Source organism: Dama dama, chromosome 22 (genome assembly GCF_033118175.1).
Source record: "Dama dama isolate Ldn47 chromosome 22, ASM3311817v1, whole genome shotgun sequence".
Lineage (NCBI taxonomy): Eukaryota > Metazoa > Chordata > Mammalia > Artiodactyla > Cervidae > Dama > Dama dama.
The window spans coordinates 20266705-20281792 of NC_083702.1; the positions used below are offsets into that span (position 1 = coordinate 20266705).

The 15088-nt window shown below is 44.1% G+C and overlaps 1 protein-coding gene across 1 annotated transcript; it reads left to right on the forward strand.

Annotated features, from left to right (window-relative positions):
* Window positions 1-1045: 1045 nt before the first annotated feature.
* On the forward strand, window positions 1046-11335 carry GABARAPL1 (GABA type A receptor associated protein like 1). Its single transcript, XM_061124942.1, has 5 exons — window positions 1046-1413; window positions 5956-6034; window positions 7150-7268; window positions 8774-8835; window positions 10386-11335. Exons 1-5 carry the CDS (start codon window positions 1324-1326, stop codon window positions 10387-10389), a joined length of 354 nt encoding a protein of 117 aa, XP_060980925.1. The 5' UTR covers window positions 1046-1323; the 3' UTR covers window positions 10390-11335.
* The last annotated feature ends 3753 nt before the right edge of the window (window positions 11336-15088 follow it).

Below are 15088 nucleotides of genomic sequence, written 5' to 3' on the forward strand. Positions count from 1 at the left end.
GATGACAAGTAACCCAGGCCACTGTTGTCATTTTTCAGAACTTCCTGGGCTTCTTTAGCGCCCAGCAGGCCCTCATTCTGTATCTTCACTTTTTTTAATATTACGGTTTCTGCTGCTCTTCCCTTACAGGTCCCTATAATCACTTGTTAGTAGTGGTTGAAAAGGCCTTATTCCTCTGTCTTATCAGGGACAGTGGAGGGCCAGAGGGAGGCGACAGTTACCTCCAGTCTTCCATCAGCCCTTCAGGTGGCACTTTATTCATGTCTGTAAAGGAGTACCCTCCTCCCGTGAATTGTGAATTTTTGCATCAGGGAAAAAAATTGAGGACTACCGAGTTAATCGCCTGAATCGCCTTATATTTTATTTTCCGGAGACAGACCTAACTTCTGAGATCTGTCATTCATTTCCGCAGCTCAAGCTATGCAGTCCTTAGTAGTAACGACTGACGTCACTTCCCTGGACCTTGATCACACTTCATGCCCTTCACCTGCTACATCTCTTCAGTTCCCTGAGTCATGCTCTGTTTATCTTGCTGCTCTAGGAGCAGATTTGCTGCAAAATCCCAAACAGGACGCCAACCTGGTGAACGAGGGGTCACGGGGCGGAGGCAGCCAGCCCAGCATCCGTGGCAGCGGTGTAATCAATGAACGAGCAAAGGGCGAAATACAAGCCCGGGGCACCTCTGAATGGGCCAAAGGAGTTCCAGGACCCCCATCCCACCTCTTCCCAGACTCCAGATCCCAACAGGCTGAAAAAAAGGTGTATTTTTACCATCAGTATTTGTTTTGGGGCCCTACCAAGAAATGGCGGAGAGGGTAAAAGGCATCTTTAGAACATTATTTTTTTGTTGTTGTTTTAAAAACATCTCTAATGTCACTGTCACAATAAAATAAGATGTGAAAATTTCTCGTGTTCTAAATGGACTGTATTCGGGGAAACTGTTACTAGAATGAGAAAACGCTGAAATGGACGGCGCCTGCCCACCCCCGGCCGGCGGTCCAAGGTTCGCGGGGGCGGGGCGGGGGCGGGGCTTCATGACGTCACAGGATAAGCGGGCCGTCGTGTTGTTTTTGTGCTCGCAGCTCTGGGGAAAAGCCTCCGGGAATTCTTTACCTGGCCCTACCCTGTCTTGGAAGCCAGGCCCCGAGACCCCCCTTTCTGACAGCTCTGCCGAGCGGCGCTGCGACGTGGGCTGGCCTCTCGGAAGCGAATCTGAGACTCATTGCGAAGTGCCCAAAGGGGTCATCAAGAGACGGGAGAGACGCCTTCGTCCGCGAGAGAGGCAGGCCCCGTCCGGGGATTTTAGAAACCCTGCGGTTCATCATGAAGTTCCAGTATAAGGAGGACCATCCCTTTGAATATCGGAAAAAGGAAGGAGAAAAGATCCGGAAGAAATATCCGGACCGGGTCCCTGTGAGTGTCCTAGGGGGGAGAGGGGGGGGATGGGGTGGGGGCGGGGGAGTCGTGATGGCTGCCCAAAGGCACGGAAGGGTGGCCCCTAAAATTACTCAACCTGCACGCCCTTCTCCGTGGGGAGAGCCAGTGGAATATGGACGTTCGGACTGCGGACCGTTTAAAACTCGTATCCCTAGAGCCGGTCCCCATCTTTTAGAGCTGACTGCAGTTTTAGAGCGGATCCTAGGATTGAGTGACTCAGCAGTGTTCAGCGGATGTGTTGGCTGGGATGTACTCAAAATGTAGCTCTTTTGGGCGAGAATGATGAGGTCGGGACCACCCAGATGCTGCCTTAAGATAGCATGGAACTGTTCAGGGATAACAGACCCAGGGAATTTGCTCCCATCAATTTCCGCCCTTAGGTGGTTCTCCGTTAATGGGGAGGACTTTGGCCCTTTGTAGCCCTGGGTTTGGGAGGGAAATGTTCCAAAGCCAGTGGATCTTTTATTTTATCCTGTGAGGATTAGGAAAGGAAGGGGACGCCACAAGAGAGGCCTGGCCCAGAAAAGAAGGTCACGTTCTCAGCGCAGTAACCCGGTTGCCTCATCATTCTTGGCTCCAGGGTGTGGGGGCCGGTGTTTATTCTGAACACATTGTATCTGAACACAATCAGCAAAGACTGAGACCTTCTTCTCGGGTGTTTGGACTCAGGTTTATGTTCTTAAACCTAGTGCAGGCGGAGAGAAGGAACAGGGAAGAAATACCAGGGTGTCTTTCTGCATCCGGGCGTTTTTCCTGTCACCCTTCCCCCAGCCTTTTGCCTGGTTTTCGCTAATGTGGGCTGCGTAGCTGGATTTGAGGGCAGAAGGCTTTTAAGGTGTGATAGAGGGAACAGCAATCCTTGAGTTTTGGAGATGGGAGGATTAGAGACCCTAAGACTGTGCTGTTTATCTTAGGGCAGGGACTTTAGGATATTACAGGTACTTTACATGTAAAGGAACTGCAGTTATCTGATGGTGAATTCCTTTCCAGTCTTCATCTAACTTTTCTTGTTCTTACAGCTTCCGGAAGCGACCTGGGCCGTATAAACCTCTTGCAGTACTTTTCCTATAAACTAAGGGAGACATGAGGGCTGTTGCATTAAGGAATTGCGTACAAAGGTGTTTTCACCTAAAAAGGAGAACTAGCCCTATGACCCACTAAAGGATGCTTCGCAGATTTCTTTCCTGGTCTCTCGACCTTGGATGACTGCTTTAAAAGTTTCCCACCGTGTCTTGGTGACACCTATCCTACCCTCTTAGAATATTTTCAAGGGACAACTAACTTTGATTGATAGCTTACCAGTCCCTGGGAATATCTTCAGTGCCCTGTCTGTAGTCATTCACTTAGTCCTCACACCATTATAATCCCTTTCTACAGATGAAGGATCTGAAGAAATGGAGTAACTTCCTGAAAGTGGCTGATGTGTGCCTGAGCTGGGATCCTGATCCTGGCTGTTGGATCCTCCAGGCCATAGTGTTTCTCAAGGTCCAAGGCAGTTCATGATTTAAGAGTGATTTATGCCTTGCACTATCAGGTATTGGAAATAGAGAAGTCAGCTGTTGCTGCCCTCAACAGTTAAGATGGCAGTGTGATGCCAAAAGAACAATCCAGTGAGCAAAATGATGACCGTTTTTTTCAGAACTCCAAGATTAAAGTTCTGTTCCAATAGTTCTGTATAAGCTACAAGCTCAGAATTGTACCTGTTCTGAAATCTAGTTAAAATTCTCCTATATTTCCTCAAAACAGTCCTTCCCATTTCAGTTGTTTCCATGCATTCACCCAGAATTCCAGCTAATCCATTTTTTTATTATCATTGTTTGCTGTTAAATATTTTACTTATTTGATAATTTGTAAGCTCTTATGACTCACTCAGATCTCATGATTTCTCCGGTTGGATTTTAACCAGTGGCCAGACTCCTTCCAGCTGTTTAGTGTATGGCTTTCTTTCTGATGACTAATAATAATAATAATAATAATAATAATAATAATAAAATGAGCTTTGCCGTCTGAATCCTGAGATTTGGTGTTCTGGGCAGAACTCTGCATCTCGCTGTGCTGAAGTGCCGTGTTGACGGAAAAGAGGGTTAAATGATTTCCAAAGCCCTTTCTCGCTGGACTGTTTTGTTATTAAAGCAGTCATGTACCCTGATTAAATGCCCTTGTCTTCGTTGCTCTTTTCCTGCTTCTTTCTTCTGGTTTCCATCTCTTATTAATGGGGGCTGGATCTGCCAGGTCTGAGTTCCTGCGTGGCACAATGCTATGCTCCCTCCTTCCCGTTTAATTTTATTTACCTGCTGCCTCATTGTTGGGTCTTCGCTGGTCTAGTCCTATGCTCTTCTGACTTTCTTTTCATTTCTGATTTATCAGTACTCCAGGTTTAATTTTTATTTTATTTTAAAAAATTTTTTTCTTCTGGTTTTATAGAAATATAATTGACATATGGCACTGTATACCTGTAAAGTATACAGCATCATGATTTGACTTACATACCTTATGGAATGATGGTCACAATAAATTTAGTGAATATCCGTTGTCTCATACAGATACAAAATTAAAGAAATAGAAAAAAAAAAATGTGTGTGATAAGAACTCTTAGGATTTACTCTCAAAGTATAATTGACCTACAACACTGTTAATTCCTGTTACACAACGTAGTGTTTTTTATGTACATTTCAAGACACCATGATAAGTCTAGTTATGATAACATCACTGTGTTAGTTACTACTCAATTCCTCACACTTTACATTTTGTGCCTGTGACTTATTTAAGTGTGATCATGTCCTTCTGGTCTTCCTGGTGCAGGATTCTTTTTCTCTGCAAAAATAAGTAGGTTTTTCACTATGTTAACCTATCCCCTTAAATTTAAAAGCTTCAGATTTCTCCATATCTTTATGTTTAGATCTTTACAGTTTACAAAGCCTTTTCACATAAAAGTTCTATGGATTTATGAATTATTTGAGTTTGTTGTATCCGTTCCATGTGTCTGTAAAAGACGTGTTTGACGGTTACCGTGTTCCTTTTTATTGGGCTTCCCTGGTGGCTCAGATCTGCTTGAAATGTGGGAGACCCAGGTTTGATCCCTGGGTTGGGAAGATCCCCTGGAGGAGGGCATGGCAACCCACTCCAGTATTCTTGCCTGGAGAATCCCATGGACAGAGGAGCCTGGTGGTCTGCAGTCCATGGGGTCACAAAGACTCAGACACAACTGACTAAACATACATACATATTGTACTCCTTGGAACGCTGAAGTTCAGAGAATTTATGTGACCTGTGCCCAGTGTTTCTTTATGCTTTAACTTTTCTGTACTTCCCTTATCTTCTGCCGAAAATGATTATATTTTCTAGACTAAAAATCTAAAACTGATGGTTTTATAGTCAATTCAAAGTATTTATAATTTAAATCAAATTACATATTACATCACTTATATATAAATACTGAATGTGTTTTTGTAATATTTAAATTTAAGTACATTATTTAAAATATTGCTTGAAATTTTATTTATAAAATAGTTCCTGTTTTATACATCTACATGTATAACTTTTATGTATCTTTTTTCCTTTTTTTTTAATTATTTTTTTATTGAAGGATAATTGCTTTACAGAATTTTGTTTTCTGTCAGACCTAAACATAGGTATACATATATCTTCTCCCTTTTGATCTTTTTTTCCTTTTCATTACAGAATTAAATGACCCTTCTAAACTTGGAAGTATTGTAAAAATATTTAATATAGACACTGAAAATCTCTTAAAATCCTAACAGATAGTCAATATGGGTTATTATGGGTCATTGTACTGACATTCTTTTAATATAAGCACTACTTTTAACACTTTTTTCACTTAATGGTGCCTTGAATGCATTTTTTTTTGCAGTCATTCTCAAAAATTTTGATGAAGTACAAAATTTAAACCACATTATCTGTATCTTTACAGATAAATATCATTTATGAGAAAGAATAAGCCTAGTAGGTACTCAGGACCACTTGAGAAAATCCAGACAATTTTCTTGGTGCTTCAACTAAATGCCAGAAAGTATATATCCTATAATAAAGAACCTGCCTACCAATGCAGGAACCATAAGAGACTCTAGTTTCATCCCTGGGTCAGGAAGATCCCCTGGAGGAGGGCGTGACAACCCACTCCACCATTCTTACTGGAGACCTAAGGAGAGAGGAGCCTGGTGGGCTATAGTCCATAGGGTTGCAAAGAGTTGGAAATGACTGAAACGACTTAGCATGCACGCAGGCACATCTTACAGGTAACTTGTAATTAAAATCAAGGTCCTCTACTTTTCATAATATCCCTTCCCTATCCTCTTGTTTCAGTAATAAAATTATAACCTTATTAAGAAAGTTTGTTTCCCTGCACATTTTGTAAAGGGTAAGAGAGAATAAGAGATGGAAAAGTTATATTGAGCCTAGAGAAACTCACTTCAGATAAGGGCAACTGTAGGGTGTAGAAGGAAACATACTAGGTTGGATTCTGCGGTTTTCATTCCCACCCTTTGTCTCTCCTCCCAGGTGATCGTGGAGAAGGCTCCCAAGGCCAGGGTGCCTGACCTGGACAAGAGGAAGTACCTCGTGCCCTCTGACCTCACTGGTAATGCTCTGTCCCTCCCCTGACCCTTCCTCCCACAGCAGAGCCTTCCCAGTCCTTCCTGTGTGCATGCGATCGTGGGCTTGAGAAGAGGTAGAACTGAGGAAAGTGAGTGGGATGCCCCAGGGAGTTGGGTGATTCAGCGATGGTGATGTAATTGTTCTTTCCCATCACCGATTTCTTTAAGCTTTCCCCATTGTTGTAGGACCTTGTTTGATTTAGAGGCAGCAGAGTGTGAGAGCTTGAAAGAAAAGACCAGATGTGTATTATATAAGCTGCTTAAAATTCAGGTTTGTTATTGTGATACCAGTTTACACCATAAGGAAAACCAGACTAATTTGTTGGCAAGATCGCATTATAGAGATTCTCAGCTGAGTACCTTGACCTCTTCAAGTTATGGTTTTTTTTAATATATCTTGTAGATACTGTTTGGATTTGCAAAAGATATGTTAATTCTTCATGTTGATTTTTAATGGAAAAGCTACTTCATCCAGGAGACACTTGGAAAGATATTGGTAGATGTGTTTGCACCAGAGTTGTTAGCTTTGAAAATCAGCCTTCTAGAAACCTTGCAGTGTGCTCAGTGAAAAATAAAGCCTGAACCTCACTCATCGCCCCGACACTGGGATGAGTGATTGTACTAAGATTACGGGAGTCCAGTAGATCGCTTCCATCACAAGTTAGGTGGAAATGGACATGAAAGTGTCTATGTGTGGTTTTTTTTTTCCCCCCACATTATGTGGCTTTGGGATCTTAGTTCCCCCTACCAGGGATAGAACCTGGGCCCTGGCATTGAAAGGGTCAGAGTCCTAACCACTGAAACCCAAAGAATTCCGAAAAGTGTGTTTCAAATCAGATTCTGAAATTGAGTAAAGCAGAGACGGATTGAGGAATTAAACTCCATGGCACGTCAAGGAACACACAGGCTTCTTGCCATATCATTTATTGTTTCTGAAGGTGCAGGACAGTGTTTGGCTCTGCAGATGATAATGCCAGTCTGGTGCTTTGAGAAACAGGTGCAGTAGAATTGTCTTCTGGATCTTAACTACCCTCCTGCTAACCTCTCATCTTCTTCTGCCTCGTCTTTGTTTTCTAACCCCACCCCCGCCTTCATCCAGTTGGCCAGTTCTACTTCTTAATCCGGAAGAGAATCCACCTGAGACCTGAGGACGCCTTATTCTTCTTTGTCAACAACACCATACCTCCCACTAGTGCGACCATGGGCCAGCTGTATGAGGTAATGGTCCTGGCGACTGCTGTCCTGTCTGGCCTTCTCTAGCCTCTGTCCCAGGTCTTATCTTCCACACACCCGGGAAGTGGGGCAGGCGGTAGAGGTGTCATTTATCAGGATGCTCTCACATAGCCGTGTCGGGCTCTGGGAGATCAGGTGACTCTTGTCCCTCGGCAATTGAGCAGCCCACTGGATTCAGTCCCTTTGAATTCTTTTCTCAGTCTTGCCCTGCCGTAGTGTTTTAACATTGGAGTGTCCTTATTGAAACAGCAGGAGGTGCTTTCTGACCACAAATATATCAAATCAAATGAAATTTAAACACCAGGCAGTCTTTCAGTGGATTCATTTGTCTTCACAAATCAACTCAGTTGGAGGGAGTAACTTGAATGATTTTACTTGGTTTAATTTTTGGTAAACTGTAAAAATGTAATGATAAACTATAGTAAAGGACTTGATCATGATTTATCACCTTAGATTGTAACTGCAATCCTCAAAGGGTTTCACATTATTCCTCAAAGGGTTTCACACAATACTGCCTTATAATTGTATCCTATTAGTGAACTTTTCTAATAATTTCTAGTTTTTATTCCATAGCGTACATTCCCTGGTAGTTTATATCCCAATATATATAATTATCCCTTCGATTCCCGGGTTGGAAAGATCCGATGGAGAAGGGACAGGCTACCCACTCCATTATTCTTGGGCTTCACTGGTGACTCAGCTGGAAAAGAACTGTGGGAGACCTGGGTTCGATCCCTGGGTTGGGAAGAACCCCTGGAGAAGGGAAAGGCTATCCACTCCAGTGTTCTGGCCTGGAGAATTCCACGGACTGTATAGTCCATGGGGTCATAAAGAGTCTGACATGACTGAGCGACTTTCACTTTCAAATATATATAGTTAATGGGTTCCCCTGGTGGCTCAGCGTTAAAGAACCCACCTGCCAATGCAGGAGACACGTGTTCAATCCTTGGGTCAGGAAGATCTCCTGGAGGAAGGAATGGCAACCCACTCCAATATTCCTGTTGGGAAATCCCATGGACAAGGGAGCCTAGTGGGCTACAGTTCACGGGGTCACAGAAGAGTTGGACATGACCCTGTGACTGAACAGCAGTCAACAACAATATATAGTCATGTTGTGTCTTTGTTCTTCTTGCTAGAATGAGCTTCATATCTCTGATGTGCATGATGTTCTCCATAAAGGTTTTTGTGAACTTAGAGTTCAGAGTTGAATCCCAGCCACTTCTGCTGCTGCTTTGATCCCTTTTTTTTTTTTGGCCCTGCCCGGTGGCATGCAGGATCCAAGTTCCCTGACCAGGGATCAAACCGGTGCCCCCTGCATTGGAAGCACAGAGTCTTAAGCAGTGGACCACCAGGGGAGTCAGACGATCCTCTTTTGAACGGGGATGAAGGGTACCTCCTATGCCTACCCTACAAGGTTGTGTGAGGCTCCAGATCCTAGGGATGAAGAACATGATTATGTTTCTAAACCATTTTCTCCCGTCTTTGCCTAGGACAACCATGAGGAAGACTACTTTCTGTATGTGGCCTACAGTGACGAGAGTGTCTACGGGAAGTGAGTGGCGGAAACCGGCCGATGGGAGCGACCGGACTCGGGGCAGGGGGAGGGGCAGGTGTGGGGCTTGGGGAGAGAGAGACAGAGGGAGGGCTCCCCCCGTGAAGGAGACAGAGGTGGAACACCTGGACACACGACACCACACACACCATCACCATGTTTTCACACGCTCGATTGACATTTTTTGCTGCTTTCTCGGCCCTGGGAGAAAGCACGTCAGGACAGAGCTGTTGGGTTGGCTTTGATAGAAAAAACAAAAACACAAAAACGGGGATACTCTAATCTCGCCACAAACACTGCTGCGAAATCTGATTTCCATGGAAGAATCAGGGGGTGGGCAAGTTGGGGCCAGAGACCATGGACTGACAGTAACTTGCTGCTCTCCTTTGCTTTGGGCAGAGATTCTGCTTTTGACATTTGCACAAGACAGGTGGGGAAAGGGGTTGAGAATGTTGCAGGGCTACTGGCTGGTAGCGGACCATTCCTGGGGACCAAAGAGACCCACTGTAATTGAAGTATTGTGACCCCTGACCTCTCCTGTCTCCCACATCCCAGTGGTCATCTCACAAGCATCACAGTACCCAGCCCACCACCCCTGTGGTGGCAGTAGACCTCAGACCCAGACACTTAGATGGAGCTCCCCTTCTGCTGGAGAGTAGAGGCCAGGCGTGAGGGATGTCAGGATTGCGAAGACAGTCTCCAAAGCATAGAACTGAAACTGAATGAGTACTGAGCATCTCTGTCTAACCTGCTTTGCTCTTTGGTGCCCGTTTTCCCCACACCTACCTTGGACTTGAATGAGCCTCACCCATTTCAGTGATAGGCTAAAACCACTCATTTTGACATTTCTCAGACTTCATGAGTTAACGGAGTTACGTACAGAAGGGGCAGGTATGGGGTAAGATGGCTTGTCTGCACCTCCCGCTTATCCAGAACTCTTGCTCCGGGGCCGCTGTCCTCCACTCTCACAATGCACAGAGATGCATGGTGCGGGCCAGCGGCCCCCCCTCCTTGGGTCTTAATTTCCCGCAGCTGCTAGTTAGAAAAATTTGAGAAGGGTGACTTTTCGTAGTTCTTGGGGATTCCATTTGACTCTGATTATTTCCATGTTAGGGTTATGATCTGGGTGGGAAGCAGGAATTTGCACCCAGATGGGACATTTCAATTCATCTCAGACACTTCAGTTCATCTCCTCGAATGAAAAGGGTCCTTCCCGTGGGGGAAGTCCGAGGGTCAGCTCTGTCAAGCTGCAGGCTCTTGTATAATGAAGTTTCTGCTGTCAGGCCAAGGAAATAAAAGAATTGCATACCTTAAAATGAGTTAGAAATGTTGCCTTTATTTAGTAGGTATTAGAGTAGATGGCGTGTGGACTCCGAGTGGGAAACTTTGGGAGGGGGTGGCTTTTTGAGGGGTCACCCAGATGTGGTCAGACGTGTGCTCCGCCCCTCACCACCCAGGAGTCACCGTCCAAAGGCCAAAGATGAAGGGAGCTGGGGGCAGGATGCCCAGGGTGTCTGTTGGCGGAATGTGCGTGGTTTTTTCCTCCACAGATAAATGCTTTATCACTGCTTTACGTGCTCCTCAGAGCTGAAGGTGGAAGACTGCCTACATCAGAAGATAGCTGAGTGGAGGTGGGGGGTGCTTGTTAAAATGCAGATGTCTAGGCCTTGTCCTGGGTTTAGCTGACTCAGAATCTCAGCGTAGGCAGCTGTATTTTTAAGTGGCTCCTTGCGACTCTGCTGCACACCGAAGCTGCAGAGGCGCTGCACTGTTAACCTGGCTTCCCTGTAAGTCCCGAACCAGCCTGTTCTTTCTATCACATCCTGGTCTGTAAGAGGCCACCATCTCCCAGAGCAGCGAATGGCACCTCGATGGCTTTTTGGGCTTGGCAGAAGCTTGGTGCCCCTTCCAACCTTAGGTTAGAACCTTCAGTCAGGAACCCATATGTAGGTGGGGTACAAGTTAAGAGACAGCAAAGAACAGATGAGTAGAAGTTCCTTTCTGAAAGAAATCAGGTGGTTCTGCTTTATTCCACTTTTTTCCCAACGCAAAATTATTTTTTTCCCTTAGAAAACCTGGTGCGCTTAAGAAAGTTCATAGGACTATATTGTGAAATCAGGTTAAAAGTGCAAAAGACCAACCAGTGGTTAAAATGTGAATAGTGGTGATTAGGCGGACAAGTGCACCACCATGCTCAAACTCCAGGGGGCGCTCTGCCCTGGTGGTATGTACGACATTCTCCAGAGCTGGGTAGGGTCTCTGCCTTGTTGCATTCACCCTTTGGACATAATATTGTCAGTTATTGCAAGTTGCTGTGAAAATGTTCCACATATTAACCACATAATTCTTTATGGTGTTTGTGTTGGTAACCACCCAATATAATAGGTATGGTGTGATTTGAGGTCTTGTGTGTGAGTTGGGGGTGCTCTTGCCCATGAATACAGCCCCAAGTCAGCTGTAATAACATACCAGTCATTTCCAGAAAAATAAACTAGTTGATAAACTGTTTCTGTCCAGTTTTTTACTCAGTACAAAACTTGTATTCAACTATTTCTAGCTGTGTTTACTTTTGGGTATATGTTTACTCTTATTTGAATAAGCTCCAAGCATTCATCCTCATTTTGTTTTTACTGCATGAAACCACCAATTATTTTGAGAAACTGGTCTACCTTGTCCTTGAGTGGCTGAGTCCAGCTGGTCACTCTACTGCAGCTCCAAGTAACTGTTTCCTTCCTGGCCCTGCCTCCTGTCCAGGGGTGAGGACTCACCCCTTTGTTTACCTGGATATTACAGAGCTAGGCCTGCAAACTGGTCAGCTCCAGCCTGTGGCATGCTCTCCCATGGGTAATCAGGGCGCCAGAGCTTGTTTGTCTTGGGTTTTAACCTTCCCCATCCCCCAAACAGAAAACAGTCCTTGTTCCCAAAGCTGTATGATGTTCTCAGCCTGTGATCTTAGTCTATTTACCATATTTTTTCTTTTTACTTTTATTCTTGCAGTTAAGGACACTTTAATAGTTTGTAAATACAGGCAAACAGATTATTTTCATTTTGAAGTAACAGGAAGTGATCACTCCAGAAGGAGTGCCTCCAGAAGGCACATTTCCATGTGCCACCGTGCAGGTCTGCGCATATTTCAACAGTGACTAAGACACAACCCTCGTCACTCTTTGCATATATTTTGCAGTGTTGACCATCAGTTTTGACAGTTCTGTTTTCAACACAGCAGTGTATTTAAGATCCTCAAGACTTCTATTTAGATGTGTTTAGCACCTAAAACTTGCAAAAAATCCTGAACTCTTGGATTGGAGGTATGAAACACAACTGTTTGTACTCATCTCTTGGGGCCTATGTTGCCTTCCATCACTCAATCAAAGCTTTTTTTTTGCATTGCTTGCCTTTCAAAGAAAAAGAAAAACTGTGTTTTAGGTGCTCTGACTCCCTACCTCCTTCAAGTCTTGGCTCAGCTATCACTTTAGGCTACCCAGAGCACCTTTTAAAATATTTTCAGCAACCTTCACCCACTTGCAGCTCTCACTAATTCCCACCTTGATCTACTTTTGTCCTGTTTGCTGAACACAGATCCTGACATTTTCTCAAGTTCATGGTCCAATCTTAGGAGATTGTAAGCTTCACAAAGGCAGAAGTTTTATTTTGTTCAATGGTTCATACAAGCTGGTCAGAACAGTGCCTGGCCTAGAGCTGATGCTCAAAAAATAGTGAAAGAATGGTAGGCTTGAAGGTTTCAGTTCAGGGATTAGGTCATGAAGAACAAAATTATCCATAAAAGCACACGTTTCAAATGGGCCATTCAAGGATCGTAGGGAACACCTTGGAGCTTACTAGAAAGATTTGGAGGCTGGGCATAGGGCTTGAATCCCAGGTCTGCCACTAAACTAGCTCTGTGACATGGGTGGGCCAATTTATTTTTTGTATAAAGGAAGTGGTGAATTTCCTTCCTGTTCGATGTAATTACATCAGAGGTTGTGACTATGAAATCCTTTGCAAATTAAATGACGTTGCATATTAGGAGTAAGTTTTATTGAAGACTAAAATGACAGTGACTTAGGCTAACTAGCCAGAATAATCTAGGTTTTTATTTTTTTATTCACTGGTGCTATTCATTGGAAGGACTGATGCAAAAGCTGAAACTCCAATACTTTGGCTACCTAATGTGAAGAACTGACTCATTGGAAAAGACCCTGATGCTGGGAAAGATTGAAGGCAGGAGGAGAAGGGGACAACAGAGGGTGAGATAGCTGGATGGCATCACTAACTTGATGGACATGAGTTTGAGAAAGCTCTGGGAGTTGGTGATGGACATGGAAGCCTGGAGTGCTGTAGTCCATGGGGTCACAAAGAGTCAGACATGACTGAGTAACTGAACTGACTGAATATTGCAGGACATTTATTGGAAAATGCAGGATATGGCATGAGTCAGGGAAAGTAGCATATGTTGAGCCCGGTGTCTCTAAAAACAGTTTTCAGGCTTGATGGGAAATACAGCTGAGAAGGCTCTCCTCTTGATTAGTAAACTCTCCTTGAGGATTGATTTTCTTGATGGAAGTAGCTGATCATCATCTCGAAGATGATCTTGCCCAGTCTCCTTTTCCTCAGGTGCAAGTAAAACCTAGATGTGGGACAGAGTAGCTAGAACATTTCAGAGCCTTATCAGGCTAGAACCAACATGAATATGTGAAGATATTTGAAATATATAAGTATTTTAGAAATATTTAAAACACATATTTAGCATACACACATATTTGTGTATTAAAATATATGCACAAGACATGGACTGCATTCTCGTGTAAAAATTTCCAGGTTTGGCATAATGCTTCTGCCTCCTGTCGTTTAGTCACCAAGTTGTGTTCGACACTTTGTGACCCCATGGACTGCAGCATGCCAGGCTTTCCTGGCTTTCACTATCTCCTGGAGTTTGCTCAGACTGATGTCCACTGAGTTTGTGGTGCACTCCAACCATCTCATCCTCCGTTGCCCCCTTCTCTTGCTCTCAAGCTTTCCCCACATCAGGGTCTTTTGCCAATGAGTTGGCTCTTTGCATCACGAAAGGATACACGGAATGTACACAGAAGAACTACACAAAAAAGGTCTTAATGAGCAGGATAACCACGATGGTGTGGTCACTCACCTTGAGCCAGACATCCTGAATTGTGAAATCAAGTGGGCCTTAGAAGCATTACTTCTAACAAAGCTAGTGGGAGTGATGGAATTCTGGCTAAGCTGTTTAAATCCTAAAAGATGATGCTTTTAAAGTGCTGCATTCAATATGACAGCAAATTTAGAAAACTCAGCAGTGGCCACAGGACTGCAAAAGGTCAGTTTTCATTCCCATCCCAAAGAAAGGCAATGCCAAAGAATGTTCAGACTACTGCACAATTGGGCTCATTTCACATGCTGGCAAGGTAATGCTCAAAATCCTTCAAGCTAGGTTTCAACAGTATGTGAACTGAGAACTTTCAGATGTTAAAGCTGGATTTACAAAAGGCAGAGGAACCAGAAATCAAATTGTCAATGGCCGCTGGATCTAGAAAAAGCAAGAGAATTCCAAAAAATCATTGACTTCTGTTTCATTGACTACGCTAAAGCCTTTGACTGTGTGGATCACAACAAACTGCCTCTTGAGGCTCAGGCTACTTCTGCCCTCTGTTCCACATCAGTTGGGTGTAATCCTCGTCCTGAAAGTCAGATGCAAGTTCTGTTCCTTCTAATCAGATGGAGGAAGAGACCCAGAAGACAGCACACTGGCCAGCTCTCTGAAGGAAAGCTCCCTGAAGGTACTAAGGACAGCACCACTGACCTCTGCTGGCTAGAATTGAGTAACACAGCCACTCCTACTTGCAAATGGAATTGGGAAAATTTAGTCTGTATCCTAGGTGGCCATTATCCTGGTTCAAAACTTTATCACTGATAAGAAGATATAGTACAATTGATCATATACACTACCATGTGTAATATAGATAGCTAGTGGGAAGTTGCTGTGTAGCATAGGAAGCTCAGCCTGAGGGGTGGGATGGAAGTGGGGTGGGATGGAAGTGGGGTGGGGAGAGGGAGGCTCAAGAGTGAGTGGATGAATGTATACTTAACGTTTGATTCATGTACTGCAGAAACACAACATTGTAAAGCAGTTATCTGATTGCTTTACAGTGATTTAAAAAAATTAAAATTGGATTTAAATGTATTGCTATGGAAAAAGAACATGAAGGACATCACTAGCATCTGACTTGCCTGGATTGGT